Source organism: Drosophila virilis, chromosome 5, assembly GCF_030788295.1.
Source record: "Drosophila virilis strain 15010-1051.87 chromosome 5, Dvir_AGI_RSII-ME, whole genome shotgun sequence".
In the NCBI taxonomy this organism is placed as follows: domain Eukaryota; kingdom Metazoa; phylum Arthropoda; class Insecta; order Diptera; family Drosophilidae; genus Drosophila; species Drosophila virilis.
The window spans coordinates 9243496-9259028 of record NC_091547.1 but is presented as its reverse complement, the minus strand read 5'-3'; the positions used below and the strand labels follow the sequence as shown (position 1 = coordinate 9259028).

Sequence of the window (15533 nt, the reverse complement as noted above, 5' to 3'; positions counted from 1 at the left end):
ATAATGTTCGTCAATTCGATGACGTTCCGTGGAAATCCGGCGAACTATCATCAGCAGCAGCCGGCGCTTAATCATCATACGCTGGCCGCCGCCGCGGCCCATCATCAGCAGCAGCTGCATCATCATGCCGCGGCCACCGGCCATTTGAGCCATGGCGTTGGCGGCGGCCATGCGGCCAGCAATCATTTGGCCGCTGCAGCTGTGCTGGGACGACATGGTCATAACTCGCTCAATGCCGGGCACACCTCGAGCTCGTCCCATTCGAGCGGTGCACTGGCCAGTGGCAGCAGCGGCGGCAGCAGCAACAGCTCACCGGACAGCGGCAAGATTTACATCAAGAACTTGGAGCGCTCGATTGACAACAAGGCGGTGTACGAGACCTTCTCCGTGTTTGGCAACATACTCAACTGTAATGTGGCCAAAGATGAGGAGGGCAATTCGCGCGGCTACGGCTTTGTCCACTTCGATTCGGAGGAGGCCGCCCGTGCTGCCATCGAAAAGGTCAACGGAATGCTATGCAATAATCAGAAGGTGCATGTGGTTAAGTTTATACCGCGACGGGATCGTGAGCAGGAGAAGGCAACCCATTTCAAGAATCTGTACGTTAAAAATCTCAGCGAGGAGTTCACCGAGCAGCATTTGCGTGAAATGTTCGAGCCCTATGGCCGCATCACCAGTCACAAGGTGCGTATATTTATGTTTGTCTATTTTGCGAATATTTTAGCACAGGATGTGTAGGCCGGGGCGGGGCGGCGGAGCTGGTGGGGGTTGCCGTTACCGAGAGAGAGTGAGATATGGAAGGGGAGAGCTAGTTGCAGATAAACCATGTGGCACACTTTGCCATCTCTTAAGCCAACAGCAGGCATCTCAACGCTTTCCGCTCCCGGCTCTCCGCTCTCTTAGCCAACGCTCCGGCTCAATGCTGCGCATGCCCGCCCTAAAGAACCTGGTCGTGGTTGTGGCCCATGCGTTCCCAGCCAATGGCTGCCGCAATGGGCAGCAATTTGTTAAACATTTGATTTTAATTATTCAATGCACTTGCAGTTGATGCTGGATGAGGAGGGACGCTCGCGTCGTTTTGGATTTGTGGCATTCGAGAATCCGCAATCGGCAGTGGCCGCCGTCATTGGGCTGCACGGCAAGCAGCTGGGCGACAACAAGTTCTTGTATGTTGCACGGGCGCTCAGCAAAGCCGAGCGGCAGCAGGAGATCAATCGCAAGCTGGAGGAGCGCAAGCGTCAAAAGGCCGGCCAAATATTTTACTATTAAATTGCAAATATTTGGTGCACTTTCAACGGAAGGATCTATCGCCGTTGCGAGCGATGCTGAAGTAATAAAAAGTTTGTTTAGAGCCCCACATAACATACACTACACACACACACACCCACACACACATCTATAACTATATATATATATATATATATATATATATATATATACACATATATATGGATATTTACAGAAAATAATATTGTGCATCAAGCAAAAGATCCAAACACAGCAAGCACAGAAGAGACAACACACACACACCCACACACATTTAGGCGTAGGCAGCTCACACACACACACACCTCCCCCACACACACACACACACTTGAGTTCTGCAAAGGCAGAACTATCAGAAAAGAAAAATTTAAATCACACTTAAAAAGATTTCTAAATACTAGAGATTAATATGAAATCTTTTATAAACAAATTCGCTAGTTTTTCTTTAACTTCTTTTCGATTAGATGTTTGTCTCTTGTTGAATTTACCGAGCACAGAAGCTAAAAAAAAAAAAAATTAAAAAAAAAAAGATAAGAGCAGCTTCTAGCTTCAAGAACAGAGTGCGTACACGCATACTTCTAATACATAAATAATACTTACTAAATTAAAATGAAAAAAAAAAAAAACACGCAATTAGCAAGTGAAATCTAGGCGAGCGGCGAAAACAAATATATAGCTACCATGTCAAGTCATGGGCAAATAATGAATATTTACACATACTATATTAAACAACAAAAAAAAATTACAAATAATAAAAACAAGTACACACAATTGATGTAAAATTCTATAAACAATTAAAGCACCCACTTTACGTATATAAAGGCAACAAAAAAAAAAAAAACAAAGAAAAAAAAAACAAAAAAAAAATTATATATTACACGCTGTAGTTTAAAAGCGTTTATTATAATACTCACACACACACACACCCCCTTCCCCCACTCGAAACACAACCCCCCTTACTAATGCTAATTTAAAAAAAGAAAGAAAAAAAAAATAACGCAAAACAATTTGAGAAATCTTAAAAAAATTTGATAGCACGAGGGAAACTCTTGTGCGCAATTGCAGTTTACATGGAAAGAGTATTAAACATTTAACAATTACAAAACATTTTTGTAATTTATTGTAAATTGTTTCAAGTAGCTAACTTCAACATTTAACACCAGGCAACAGAACACGAACCATACTATAACGAATATAGTTTCAAATGCAAAAGCCTAAATAAATAAATGTGCAACGCAAATGCAATGTTTACAATTTTTTAGAAGAAACAAAACAAATATTCAAACACACATATATATTGCAAATAATTATGCAATGCAAAATAAGGGAAAGGCAAGCGTGTAAACATGCTCAGCACATTTATGATTAACCGGAAAATGGCAAATAATACATAAATAATTTAAGATTATTGAGCTTAATTTTTAAACATGTTTCAAAAAGCAAAAACAACTCCCCCAAATAATAACTAAACACACGAACAATTTGTATAGTTAAAAAAAAAAAAAGGCAACAGCAAAAAACAAAAAGCAAGAAGAGAAAAAAACAATTGAAATATCTAGTAATTAAATAAAAAGCGAAACCTAATTGAATACACATTTACAATAATTTATTATTTAACACATAATTTACGTTTTGCGTTTCGAGTTAAAAGCGCTGCTAACAAAATTTGTCAGCTAAGTAGAGCTAAAAATGAGAAATAAATAAAAATTATAATTTACAGGAAATTGATAGTATTAGAATGTACACACACACACACACACAGACACACACGCAATATGAATTTAGAGAAGAAAAAAAAAGTAAACAAATATGCAAAAATGTTTAATGCAAAATGTACAAAAAAAAAAAAAAAAAAATATGAAACTTTTCGTTTGCAAAGCAAATGCGACATATGTGTATTTTTATCATTAATTGTAATAAAACCGAAACTTAATTGCTTTTGCAGAATTTAAATTAAAAAGAAAAGAAAACAAAAATAAAAACAAAATCCGAAAAAATATTAATAGTATGAGAAAAACAAAAGCAAAACCTTGAAATATAACCTTTTATAGTACTAAATTTTTAGCCAGTACGAATTAAACAAAATGCAAAATTATACACGATACAATGCATATTTACAAGGCGAAACTCGAACAAAAAAAAAAAAATAAATAAGATGAAAAAACTAAAACCAAAATCCTTAAAAAATGAACAGAATTCAAAATTTATAATAAATACTCGATTTTGCACATTTTGCTAAATGAGAAATTAATAACATAAATAATACTTATGTACTTTTTTTTTTAATATATCATTTTTTTTGGGCAGCGACTCTCACGTTGAGTCCCCAAGCGACACACACACACACACACACCCTATACACACACACACAAATAGTGCAGGCATATATACATACATATATTTATATATGTGTAATTCCATTAAAAAACAAAAAAAAATCCTAATTATAAACATATAGAAGTGAAAAAAAAAGGAAAATACCTACTTATTAAAAACCAAGACGATATATAAAAATTAAAAATGATGAAAAATCAAGAATGAAAAAGTAAACGCAGTAAAATATGAGAAATTTGAATAAAAATGCTTTTGCAAAAAGTGTTTAAAATTGAGATGAAAATGTTTCATTTAATCAATTATTATTAATCTTGGGGAAAACAGAACAGAAATTTTTTAAAACGCAGCAAACCAAAAAAAAATAGGGCACGAACTCTTAGTAGAAAATAACACACACAACATTAACTAAAGTGCGTATAAAAATTATTCCTCGTCGATTATTTCTACATCGCTATTGGCCGATTTCAGTTCGTCGATTTCGTCATTCAAGTCTTCGATTTGTTCCTCGTATTTGCGCTTAAGCGAAGCAATCTATAAATTTATACAATAATTTTTACAGAATAGACCAAGAGCATAGTGGAGTAGCATTGACAAACCTTCGCCTCGAATTCACGATTGAGCATTTGAATCTTTTTTTCATGCCGCTCCTCGCACTGCTTCAGATTGGATTGTATGGTCTCCTGGAATGTGTCCGTTAGCTCCTTGCGCAATTTCTCCTCTTGCAGCTGCATCTTCAGCACATGATCGTAGATCAAGCGATCGTTCTCGGCACGCAGGCTAGCAATTGAATTATTGTCCCTTTCGTTAAATCCATGTCGAATAAATGTCATAATTTACTTTACCTAATATTCTGGGCTTCCAGTTCCTCTATGTATTGCTTATCTCGCGTCTCCGCTGACTGGCTGTACTCCACAAACGCCGAGTAGCGGGTATTGTGCTGCTTCACCAGCCTCTGTTTAAACAATATATTCTTGGCTATGGATGCAAAGCTTAGCACATTGAGATTCTCCTCGTAGTATTTATCCAGGGGCGTCACCGTCACAATCATGGCCAAACGCTCTTTGCCCAACAGAGCAGCTTGCAGAAGCATTGTTAGCTTTGAATCCCGATACGGTATAACATCCGTATTGTTCTTTTTCTTTAAAGAATTTGCCGCATCCAGGCAACGACCCAGCACCATCAGTGAGGTATTGATGCTTTGCGCTTCCCTGAGACGTGAACCGATCGTGCCCGTTTTGTCCACACGCTCAGAGCCAGCCAGATCGCAGAATTTATACGAGTTCTGTGTGGTCATGCCCGATCGATGGTACTTCAATACATCCACAGTGAAGACGCAGTGAGAACGACTAGAGTTGGAATTTACGGCCGTTGAAGCATACGTTAGCCGTTGCTGTCCCAGTCGCAGCAATTTTAAGGCTTCATCGCTGCTTTTCACAAATATGCTGGTCAAGCCCTTGATGAAGACTTGACCCTGGTTACAGACGATCTTTAGGTTTTTCCGGCGTGGTTCGCACATATTCGCCTGCCGCGGCGGCACGGTCAACAAATCATAAACAAGCTCATTGTAAATCTCAACAAATGACACCCAAATCATGACGGAGACTTCCTCCGCGGGCTTCTCCTCGAACTCATGATCGCCTCGGATGATTTGTTGCAGGCGCTGGTGTTGTGCTGTCATATCTGGACACAGTGCGAGCAATTGGCGACGTATTTGCATTTCCTTGATAGTAGCATCGTCCTCCAAGATTATCATGCGTGCATTGATCAGCTTAAGCTTGGGCGTGGTATACAACTGCTTATTATACATGGTGAATATGTTTTCCAGGGCGCGCGGTATAACGCCGGCCCTAACATTATCACCTAGAGTAGCAAACTGCATGAACGTGGATTCAGAGTTAAGTTTTTTTTTTCGATTACGTACCAAGCAGCGTGTAGGTTTTGCCTGAACCGGATGTTCCGTAAGCCATGATCGTAACACATTCCTCCTCCGAAATGCGTGGGCCCACACATTTGTCATATACATCCCGCTGACCAACGAGACTGTCAAATATGTTGGTGAAGCTGTAGTGCTTCTCCATGCGATTCACATTGTTGCTGCTGTTCTCGGTCACGGCGGCACTGGTGATCAACACATTGCCACAGTCGGAAATGCCATATAGTTTGGAGGGAGATTCCACTGGACGCAGACGTAAGAACACCTGTGGTCCCGTCTCCAGCTCACTGTTGTCTGTCGAACTGCCATCTTCTTCGCCGTTTTTCGTGTAGTCCGATTCCGTATCCGAGCAGTCTGTGGAGCTGTCGCTTGTTTCGGGGATCGCCTCGTCGAATAAGCGTAGCTGTTTGTTGGGGCGAGGTCGAAAACGGCGATCAATACTGGGATCGCGTGGCATTAAAAAGGAGCGCATCTCGCGCTTATTCCCCACATCCCTTTCCATTATTTCGCAACGGTACCAACGGCTGGTATATTTTAATGTTTTTAATTAATTTGTTTGTAGTTTTTGGCGGTTCGACTTAAAGACGCTTTGTTTCGTGCTGCCAACTTTTTTGAACTTGTTTTCGCTTTGCTAACTATCTCGAAGCTAGAGCTGGTCGGACATACGATAACATCACATTTTTCACTACAGCAAGTGGCATTCCTATCGATAGCACGACATGCTGACAAAACTATCGATTGATTGCACCAAGGTGGCAACATTTGCACAAGTGTGCAAAACAAAAACATTAATAAAGGCGGGAGCTCTTGTTTTCATAAGTTTCTGATATGAGTAAAAAGGGAACGCGCTCCACAAAACCCAAGGCGGATCCAGATGCGGTGCCACAAAAAGCGTGTGCCATAAAGAAAGTATTCTATATATCGGAAAAGTTGCTCGATGCTGAAGGCGACCATCGATTGCGCTTGGAGCGCTTCTATCATCCCGGTAAGGCGCGACCGGCTTTGTTTGTAACGCTTCAGGAGCGGGAGATAATGGAGGTGCTAGAGTACGCAGAACCGCGACGCAGCTGGCTTATAAACAGTGAAGTGAGCTCAAACGGACGCACATACATGACGACGCCAATAGATGCCACACTACTAGCACTTCATCATCTACGCAAGCATTGCTCCCAGCGCGCAATGTCGCTGGACAGCATATGTGTGGATGAGCCGGATGCCAGTACAAATCGTCTGCTTACCAACTTCGTGAGCAGCGACGGCTTGAAGTGTGTGGCCGATGTGAAGACCTCCGGCGATCTGATCTTCTACAAGTACAATAATCAGCGGGTGCTGGCATGGCTTGCCTTGAAGACACGACAAGTTGTGTCCGTGCTCAAGGCGAAACGGGTGCACTGTGGATTGGGTGCCAAATCGCAAAACTACGTGCGCAGTGAAAAGTTGGTAGAAGAAAACGATGTCAACGAAATTGACTACATGCGCATGGCCTGCGATTATGTGGGAAGATATTTAGATGCGGACTTACATGCGGAACTCACAAACTATCTGCACATACCAAGTGAGATTCAGGCACTAGTCGAAGAAAATGCCACGTCCCAGAAACGGAAATCCCAGCAAGGACAAACCAGTGCAAATAGCAAAAAAATTAAGCTCGCCAATGGCGATGATGCTGCTGCACAGCTGCGGAACAGCAGCCTGATCGACAGCGATGACATAAAGGAGAGCATCACGTCGCCCAGCACACCTGCACCGCTTAAGGAGCGCACCATGACGGCCAAGGAGAAGGCGCTGGCCAAAGGCGCCAAGGGCAGCAAGAGCATTGCATCGTTTTTCAAAGTCAAATAGTCTTAAGCATATAATAAGTTGCATTTTTTAGAAGCATTGTTCACAATATCAACTCATTTTATTTATATAAACGATGAACAACAATGATTGAAGTTCACTGACTTCTCTGTTTATGTCGCAGCGCACGCACATCTTCAGATTGGGCGCATAACTTCTTGTCAAAAGGCTTGTTTAATGTTTTTATTAACATGTCTGGCCTGGTACTACCAACAGGTTGTATAAATATGACGCCCCAACTGTCGCAGGCAACAAAATAATTACATGTTTGCATAGCACGGCATTTCTTATATGATTGATGTCTCATAACTGGCTAGATTTAAATGACTGCATACTAAATACCCTGTAATATGCATTGTAATGTATGTTACAGACAGATCTGCTAAGCAGATAAGCTTAAATTATTTTATATACCATTGTATAACTATGGCCCACTGTATTTATTGTGCTTTTTTATCCATAAACGCATGTTTTTATATATTTTAAATGATTGTTTACATGCAAGGCTCTAATCGAATAGCAATATGCACGTTAAGTGTTGCCCTCCCGCTGTTTGAAATTCAGTTAGAAGGCGCTCAAAATGCAGCCCTGGCTTCTGAAAATTTGCAACAGCCTGCCGCTTGGGCCTGTCTGTCATTGCCCAGTTTCTAAGGCCGTAAACTCGAATTGTACTAAAAATTTTGTATTCCAATTGTGGACCAATATTGACTGCGCAATGTCAACGCCTGACGATATATTGACCATGGAGCTGGTCTATGCAGATCCTGCGGAACTGCCGAACACATTGTTCGGAGGCGGCGACATGGCTGCCAGCAGTGTGGAGCAACTTTTCAAGATGCCGCTGCCATTTAAGGAAGCCAACAGCGAGGATAAACCCATAGTAAATAATAAGATCGAGGCCGTGTCGCCTGGCTATGAGCTCAAGTACACGCTGGAGGGTCACCAGCGGCACATAACCGCCGTGCGATTTGCTCCTGGCGGCGACTGGCTGACCAGTGCATCGGCAGATAGTTTACTCAAGCTGTGGGACTTGGGCACGGCTCAGCTGAACAAAACACTGGCTGGACATGTACTGGGCATAAACGATGTGGCCTGGGCGCCGGATGGCAAATTCATGGCCAGCTGCAGCGATGATAAGACCATAAGGCTCTGGGATCCGCACGGCGGCCTGTGCCTGCGGACAATGGAGGGGCATGCTGGCTATGTGTTTGCCTGCAGCATTAATCCGCAAGCGAATCTAATAGCGTCCACCAGTTTTGACTGCACCGTGCGGCTGTGGGATGTGCGCAACGGCAAGTCCCTAAAAATTATACCCGCCCACATGGATCCAATTTCGTCCGTGGACTTCAATCGTGATGGCACACTCTTTGTCACCGGCAGCTTTGATGGCCTTGTGCGCATTTGGGACACGATCAGCGGGCAGGTGCTGAAGACGCTTATCGATGAGGATAATTCACCGGTGGGCTATGTAAAGTTTGCGCCAAATGGCAGATATATACTCGCCGCCTATTTGAACAGCCAGATAAAACTGTGGAACTTTCAGAAGCCAAAATGTTTGCGCATCTACAGAGGCCACACGAATCTCAAGTATTGCATTGCCGTCAAATTTTCCGTTACAGCGGGCATGTGGATCGTGTCGGGCAGCGAGGACAGTTGCCTCTATATATGGAGTCTGCAGAGCAAGGAGCTTGTACAAAAACTAAATGCACATGCGCACGAGATCATCTGCACGGATTGTCATCCCAAATTGAATCTGATCGCAACGGGCGCACTGCAGAACACCGAGAACCTCCGGATCTGGCAGAGCAGCGAGACCGTAATCGAATTAAATAAATAATTAACCTGTATTTAATTAGCATTTAATTGCATTTGTCTCTAAGCCAACTTTGTATTGGTATTCTTATCGCTGAAGTCGTAACAATTGTAGTAATACAAGATAACATGATAATCAGAATCGCAAATCATGTATGGCACAACACACACGCACACTTCTGTGTGTACGGGTGTGTGTGTGTGTGTGTGTGTGCACTCAGTCTGGGCCCAGTCGGTCCGCCAAGCGATTGGAGCGTCACTCAAGTCTTGAGCGTCGCACTGAGCGAACGCTCGCCTCATTATTGTAATTTAACGCGGAAGTCAACGCGGAACGCGATACTTAAACGAAGTATCAAAATAAAATAACAAAACTAACAAACAATATATATATAAATATAATAAATAAAAAAACAATTGAGTAAAAAAAAAACTAGAAGAATCGTTGAGCTAGCAAAGTTATGAGAGCCAATGACAACAATGAAGGTGAGTTTGCGTTCGTATTGCATTTGGTTTGTGGACAGCTGGCGGGGAGGGAGATGGAAATCCCCCTCTGGGTTTTCCCATGCCGGTTAGAAAGCGAATGGCATTCAATTTAAGATCTCTTCATTTTAAATTGAATAACAAAAGCCGATATTCAATTGATCGATGCGAACAAATTTCAATTTCCAAATATTCAAGCTCTGGAGCTTTATTTTTAAAGCTCAAATATTATTAAATGCAGCAGAAATTTGTTTCTGGCGCGAGCCAAACCTTAAATCCCAGCATATATATTATACATATATAATTTTATATATCGGTTATTGGAGTTATTGCTTGGCATTTGTGGATTGTCCCGGGATAACATAAGATAATTGTTTGTAATTTATAATAATAATAATAAACCCACTTTCGAATGCGACTATTAATGATTTCACTGGTTCATTCAGCACACATGTTTACGAGATAAGTCTGTACGTGCCTTATAAAACAAACAAGTTCATATAAAAGCGAGCTTATCTCTGGGTTATTCGTGGCCCCCCAATAATATGTTGTCCGAGTCCGTTGCTACTAGGCGGCATATTCGAATCGGTTCGGATTTATGATTTGATTTCAAAACAGACCCAACGCCAATGCACGTCGCAGCGTCATAAATATGTTATTAGCTCTAATGGATTTGTGATTCCGGGTCGGGGGGTACTTGCAGAGAATCTTTACCGGGAGCAGTTGCCCGATGTGGGCACGCTTATCAGAGAGAGTGGACGAAAGTTTTGTCGCCCTGCGACAATCACCAACAAATTTCCGATACTAAGCTGGCTGCCGCGCTATCGCTCCGGGTATGTGGTGCAGGATTTTATAGCCGGCTTTACGGTCGGACTCACAACCATACCGCAGGCCATTGCGTATGGAGTTGTGGCCGGACTGGAGCCACAATATGGCCTCTATTCGGCCTTTATGGGCTGTTTTACGTACATTGTGTTCGGCTCCTGCAAGGACGTGACCATTGGTAAGTCGGCACATCTAGATCTTTAATCGACTTCTAATTGGCTTCGCGTACACAGCCACAACTGCGATCATGGCGCTGATGGTCAACCAATATGCGACCATTAGTCCGGATTATGCGGTGCTCGTCTGTTTCCTGGCCGGCTCCATCATTCTGCTCCTTGGTCTGCTCAATATGGGCGTGCTGGTGCGCTTCATATCGATTCCGGTCATAACTGGCTTTACGATGGCAGCGGCCACAACAATTGGAAGTGCTCAGATCAATAATCTCGCTGGCCTCAAGGGTAAGTTCGAAAATTTTTCCATTTCTTATCGCCTATCAGCAGGGGTTTCTCCAATGCAAGCAATTTTTATAATCATAATTACGGTTATAAATTTGCATAGGTATCAAGGAACATGTCCTTTGATATCATAGATTATTTGGGTTCACTTTATAAAATGATATACATTCATTATTTTTGGTTTTATTTATTATTATTTATGTAATAATGATTGAATCATTTTGTTTATTATTATTATTATTATTATTATTAAATATTATTGGCTTTTGGCCCGGACACTACGTGCATAGATTAGCCTGGGACTTGAAGTTTCTCCTCGTTCAGTTGTCTGATTTATTGTGTCAGATATTTTCCGAGGATTGATTTATAATCGTCGACTTGCTCCCAACAATAGAATCTGGTTATTATATTTAGTAGTATCGTCTGATAAACCTTAAAATATCCGGGTAGAGAGATAAGAACTGTGGAGCAGGTCGCTTTTTAGGGACCGGATCAGGGAATTGGAACGGGAACTGTCTTATGAGGTCTTCTTATCTCTCTCAAGTGAATTATGTTTGTTTCAGTTATTTCCTTTCGCCCTTAACAGAGGATAGAAGTCTCATTTACCCAAAATTAATGAACAAATAGAGATTGTAGCGCTAATTGCATAATAGTCTGGCTAAGGGTCTTAAAATATCGTGAGGAGACTTTAAAGATATTTTGCCTAAGTCAAGGTAGAAAGTCAGCCTGAGATCTCGACTATATAGCATAGAAACTTTTGGATTGAAGGAATGGAAGTTTAGCTTCCGTATAATATGATATAGCCCAGTTAAATGTTCTTCAGACATCCTGGTAATCCAAGATCGTTTACTTCATAGGTCCTTCGAACGATTTGTTGCCCTCGTGGCAGCATTTCTTTATGAATCTGACTTCGATACGGATCTGGGACGCCTTGCTGGGTGTTCTGACTTTGGTCTTTCTGCTGCTCATGAAGGTAAGCCTTGTCCTAGTAAGTATTCCTATGATGAACCTAGTAAACATATTTTTTGCAGCAATTGACAAAGATCAAATGGGGCCACAGGCTGGTCTGGAAGTATCTCTCGCTGTCGCGCAATGCATTGGCCGTCATATTCGGGACATTCCTCGCCTATATACTCAGTCGAGATGGCAATCAGCCATTCCGTGTGACGGGCAACATAACCGCGGGCCTGCCACCCTTCCGCTTGCCACCCTTCAGCACAGTCGTCGATGGGGAGTACGTGTCCTTTGGCGACATGATAGGCACTGTGGGCGCTTCCTTGGCGTCCATTCCAATGATTGCCATACTCGAGATCGTGGCCATATCCAAGGCATTCTGTAAGTGATTTCAGCTTCAGCGGATTCCAGCTCAGCTTAACTCTATGCCTTGCTTCTAGCCAAGGGCAAAATTGTGGATGCCTCGCAGGAAATGATCGCCCTGGGCATGTGCAATATTATGGGTAGCTTTGTGCTCTCCATGCCGGTGACTGGTTCGTTTACGCGCACGGCCGTCAACAATGCGAGCGGTGTGAGAACACCCCTAGGAGGAGCCGTAACTGGAGCGCTCGTGCTGATGGCCCTGGCCTTTCTCACGCAAACCTTCTACTATATACCCAAATCGACGCTGGCAGCTCTCATAATAGCAGCTATGATATCTCTAGTCGAGCTGGAGAGAATCTCCGATATGTGGAAAGCAAAGAGTGAGAGCAAGAGAAAAAAGAGCTGCATATGCATATGTCAAATGATTTAATATCTTCAATAGAACGCGATCTCTTTCCCTTCGTGGTGACAATTGTGACCTGCTTGTTCTGGAGCCTGGAATACGGCATAGTCTGTGGCATTGTGGCCAATCTCATCTATATACTTTATAGCAGCGCTCGACCGCAGGTTCTCATTACGCTTGAGAAGGTGAGAAAACTCTTCCGAGTACATTCTCAATTAATATACATTTAATTTATTTACTTTGCTCCCCTTAGATCAATGGCTATGAAGTTGCACTGGTCGATGTCAAGCAGAAGCTGGACTATGCCTCTGCGGAGTATCTGAAGGAAAAGGTTGTGGCTTATCTGAATCAGCAGGACTGCAAAATACTTTTAGTTGTGATCAAGGGCCAGGAGATTAATTCCATTGATTATACAGTGGCTATGGTAGGCATGAAGAGACCTATTTAGTCTTAAACTAAACCCTTAACCATGCTCTGTAGAACATAATATCGCTACAAGGCGATATTAAGGCTCTGAACTGTGATCTGATCTGTTGGAACTGGAATATTGGTTCCGCTGGCGTCGTCTGCCGGCTCAAGAGTGACATGCGTTCCATATTCAAATTTGATTACGAGCTGGAAGAGCTGGTCGCTTCCCACTTCGATCCATCCAACACGGCATCGACTGTAACCATTGACACCTCACAAAGCCAAGTCAATGCGGCCTAGAGCGTAGCTTAGCCCAACTATTTAAGCTTACAGTATTTTATATTCATTAATAAACAAGTAAGAGGTTCTAGTCGGAACCCTCTTCTTCCAACATCAAATGCATATATATATTCTATTTTAGAAGCTATATGGCAAGTTTGGGGACTCTAGCTCTCATTATTTACCAAAATTGCCCAAAAACAGGATATCGATACCGATTTCTTATCGATTGCTTGGAAACGGAGTAAGTTATCGATTATCGGAAACAAACTCGATCTGCGCAGGCACTAGGAGCACATCTATAGGTTCTGAGATCCTTGCGTTCATACATACGGACGGACGGACAGACAGACGGACATGGCTAGATCGACTCGGCTATTGATGCTGATCAAGAATATATATACTTTATGGGGTCGGAGATGCTTCCTTCTGCCTGTTACATACATTTGGATTTTGCACAAATACAATATACCCTTATACCCATATTTAATGGGTTCAGGGTATAAAAACAGTGTTCTTACAAAGCCGTCTAATAGTAGTTAAGATCTTTTGGAATATTTGCCTTTACATCAGAACTGAGTCAATGGGCTGGAGTTGAACGGAAGGCGAAAGGGTTAGAGAAAGATTTGAAGGCAAAGTTTCTGGAGGAGCTACATCAACTCGAATATCGTTCTCTCTATTTAAGCTCTTTTCTCTCTATTTAAGCAGCCAAGGCATAAAAGTGAGCACTAACTCCTTCCCATTCCATACATTTCCATCCCAGACTCTGAAGGCACGGCGACAGCCTGTCTGCTGGATTCTCGCCTCATATTGTATTACGAGAAGTTTGGAAAATGCTTCGAAGAACCTCACCCATTATGTCATAATAGTTGCTCAACAAAATTAATTGAACTGTTAACCGCAGACAGTCAGGCAGACAGCCTGTGGCTCCTTTCTCCGAACTATTGAGCCGAATGCAGCACAATTTATGGCTTTCTCCAGGCACTTGAAGCGGTCTGCACCCGCTCAGAGCCAGAGAGAGAATGAGAGAGAGAGGCAAAGAAGGAGAGAGAGAGGGATCTACCTTTCACCGGTTGGGCAAGAAATATCAATTTTCTAGGAAGAGTTCAGCCGAGTTTTAATTACGGCCTTTGGTGGTATCCAATTCATAGTAGCCCGTTTTGACTGGACTGTCTCCTATATATATGTATTGTATCCTTGGGACACTTGCAAATGTGTGAGGTTTTCATAGCTCCTTTTTGAACCTTTTTGTAATCGGCACCAATCTCTGTTTTCCACCCGTGGTCTGTAGGTCACCTTGGCGGATGACCCCATCTCATTTGGCAGTCTGCTGGGTCTTCCAGCTGCACACACTCCTCGTGTTGCGCCACAGCCTAACATCCGCCTACGCCAGCTCCAAATCCACACTTCCGCTATTTATCCTGGCGCTGTGTGCGCTATTACTTGGGCCATAATTGTGGTGACGCTTTCAAAGTCACATTAAGAGGTTCGACTAGGTAATCTCTATATAAACGACTGTATTGATTGGTGTTTTATTGTCAATTTGGAGCTTAGGTGTTAAATTATGAATAAAAGATTTCCACAAAATGTGCAAAAACAGACACATGTCTCAGCCGAACCTGTCTCAGTAATATCCTGAAGATTGTATAAATATAATTCACGGAACAGAAGTATTGGATGAAAGAATTATCCAACTGAACCACGAGGTAACGAGTTATTGCATTAAATACAGTTAACGATAAGTTACGGACATTTTCGACACGCCTACGTTTTAAAATCCTTTGCCTGTTTTACAGATATGTGAGAAAAATGTGAAGCACGATATTCATGGGCAACAAAACAGTTTCCCATCTAAAAACTCATTTTTATAGACCCATTCTTCCACAAGAGCTCTATAATATCTTGATAGGATATATATCAGATATATTATTATATCTCTATATAAGTATAACACTGTTTGTTCTGACTGATTGACTGATTGATTGGTGATCAAAGCACAGCCCAAACCATGCACTTTACACACACTAGTCTGGGATCGGGTTTTTACCAGTTTCCAGAAAAGAGCAGCTTTCTCCAAGTGTAAATAATATTTTGAAATAATAATAATAATAAAAATGTAAATTGCTTTAAACTTTCAAGTGGATTACGATGATATTGATTTCTAATAATAAGAATGGCGCGT

General features: G+C 42.1%; 5 protein-coding genes across 5 annotated transcripts; 4 read left to right on the top strand and 1 right to left on the bottom strand.

The window, feature by feature from the left end:
* Positions 1 to 3: 3 nt before the first annotated feature.
* On the top strand, positions 4 to 3480 carry LOC138910835 (polyadenylate-binding protein). Its single transcript, XM_070209893.1, has 2 exons — positions 4 to 684; positions 1045 to 3480. Exons 1-2 carry the CDS (start codon positions 4 to 6, stop codon positions 1267 to 1269), a joined length of 906 nt encoding a protein of 301 aa, XP_070065994.1. The 3' UTR covers positions 1270 to 3480.
* A 384-nt stretch (positions 3481 to 3864) lies between these two features.
* Positions 3865 to 6169, bottom strand: sub (subito). The gene is made up of 4 exons (XM_002050559.4): positions 5522 to 6169; positions 4443 to 5460; positions 4197 to 4377; positions 3865 to 4131 (listed from the first exon to the last, which is right to left on the bottom strand). Exons 1-4 carry the CDS (start codon positions 6033 to 6035, stop codon positions 4024 to 4026), a joined length of 1821 nt encoding a protein of 606 aa, XP_002050595.1. The 5' UTR covers positions 6036 to 6169; the 3' UTR covers positions 3865 to 4023.
* Positions 6170 to 6287: 118 nt separating this feature from the next.
* Positions 6288 to 7467, top strand: LOC6625814 (ribonuclease H2 subunit B). Its single transcript, XM_002050560.4, has one exon. It carries the CDS (start codon positions 6362 to 6364, stop codon positions 7373 to 7375), a length of 1014 nt encoding a protein of 337 aa, XP_002050596.1. The 5' UTR covers positions 6288 to 6361; the 3' UTR covers positions 7376 to 7467.
* A 517-nt stretch (positions 7468 to 7984) lies between these two features.
* Positions 7985 to 9352, top strand: LOC6625815 (WD repeat-containing protein 5). Its single transcript, XM_032436266.2, has 2 exons — positions 7985 to 8831; positions 8916 to 9352. Exons 1-2 carry the CDS (start codon positions 8088 to 8090, stop codon positions 9207 to 9209), a joined length of 1038 nt encoding a protein of 345 aa, XP_032292157.1. The 5' UTR covers positions 7985 to 8087; the 3' UTR covers positions 9210 to 9352.
* A 120-nt stretch (positions 9353 to 9472) lies between these two features.
* On the top strand, positions 9473 to 13470 carry LOC6625816 (sodium-independent sulfate anion transporter). The gene is made up of 9 exons (XM_002050562.4): positions 9473 to 9667; positions 10368 to 10667; positions 10723 to 10947; positions 11802 to 11917; positions 11976 to 12279; positions 12339 to 12641; positions 12704 to 12849; positions 12918 to 13088; positions 13145 to 13470. Exons 1-9 carry the CDS (start codon positions 9643 to 9645, stop codon positions 13370 to 13372), a joined length of 1818 nt encoding a protein of 605 aa, XP_002050598.2. The 5' UTR covers positions 9473 to 9642; the 3' UTR covers positions 13373 to 13470.
* Positions 13471 to 15533: the final 2063 nt, after the last annotated feature.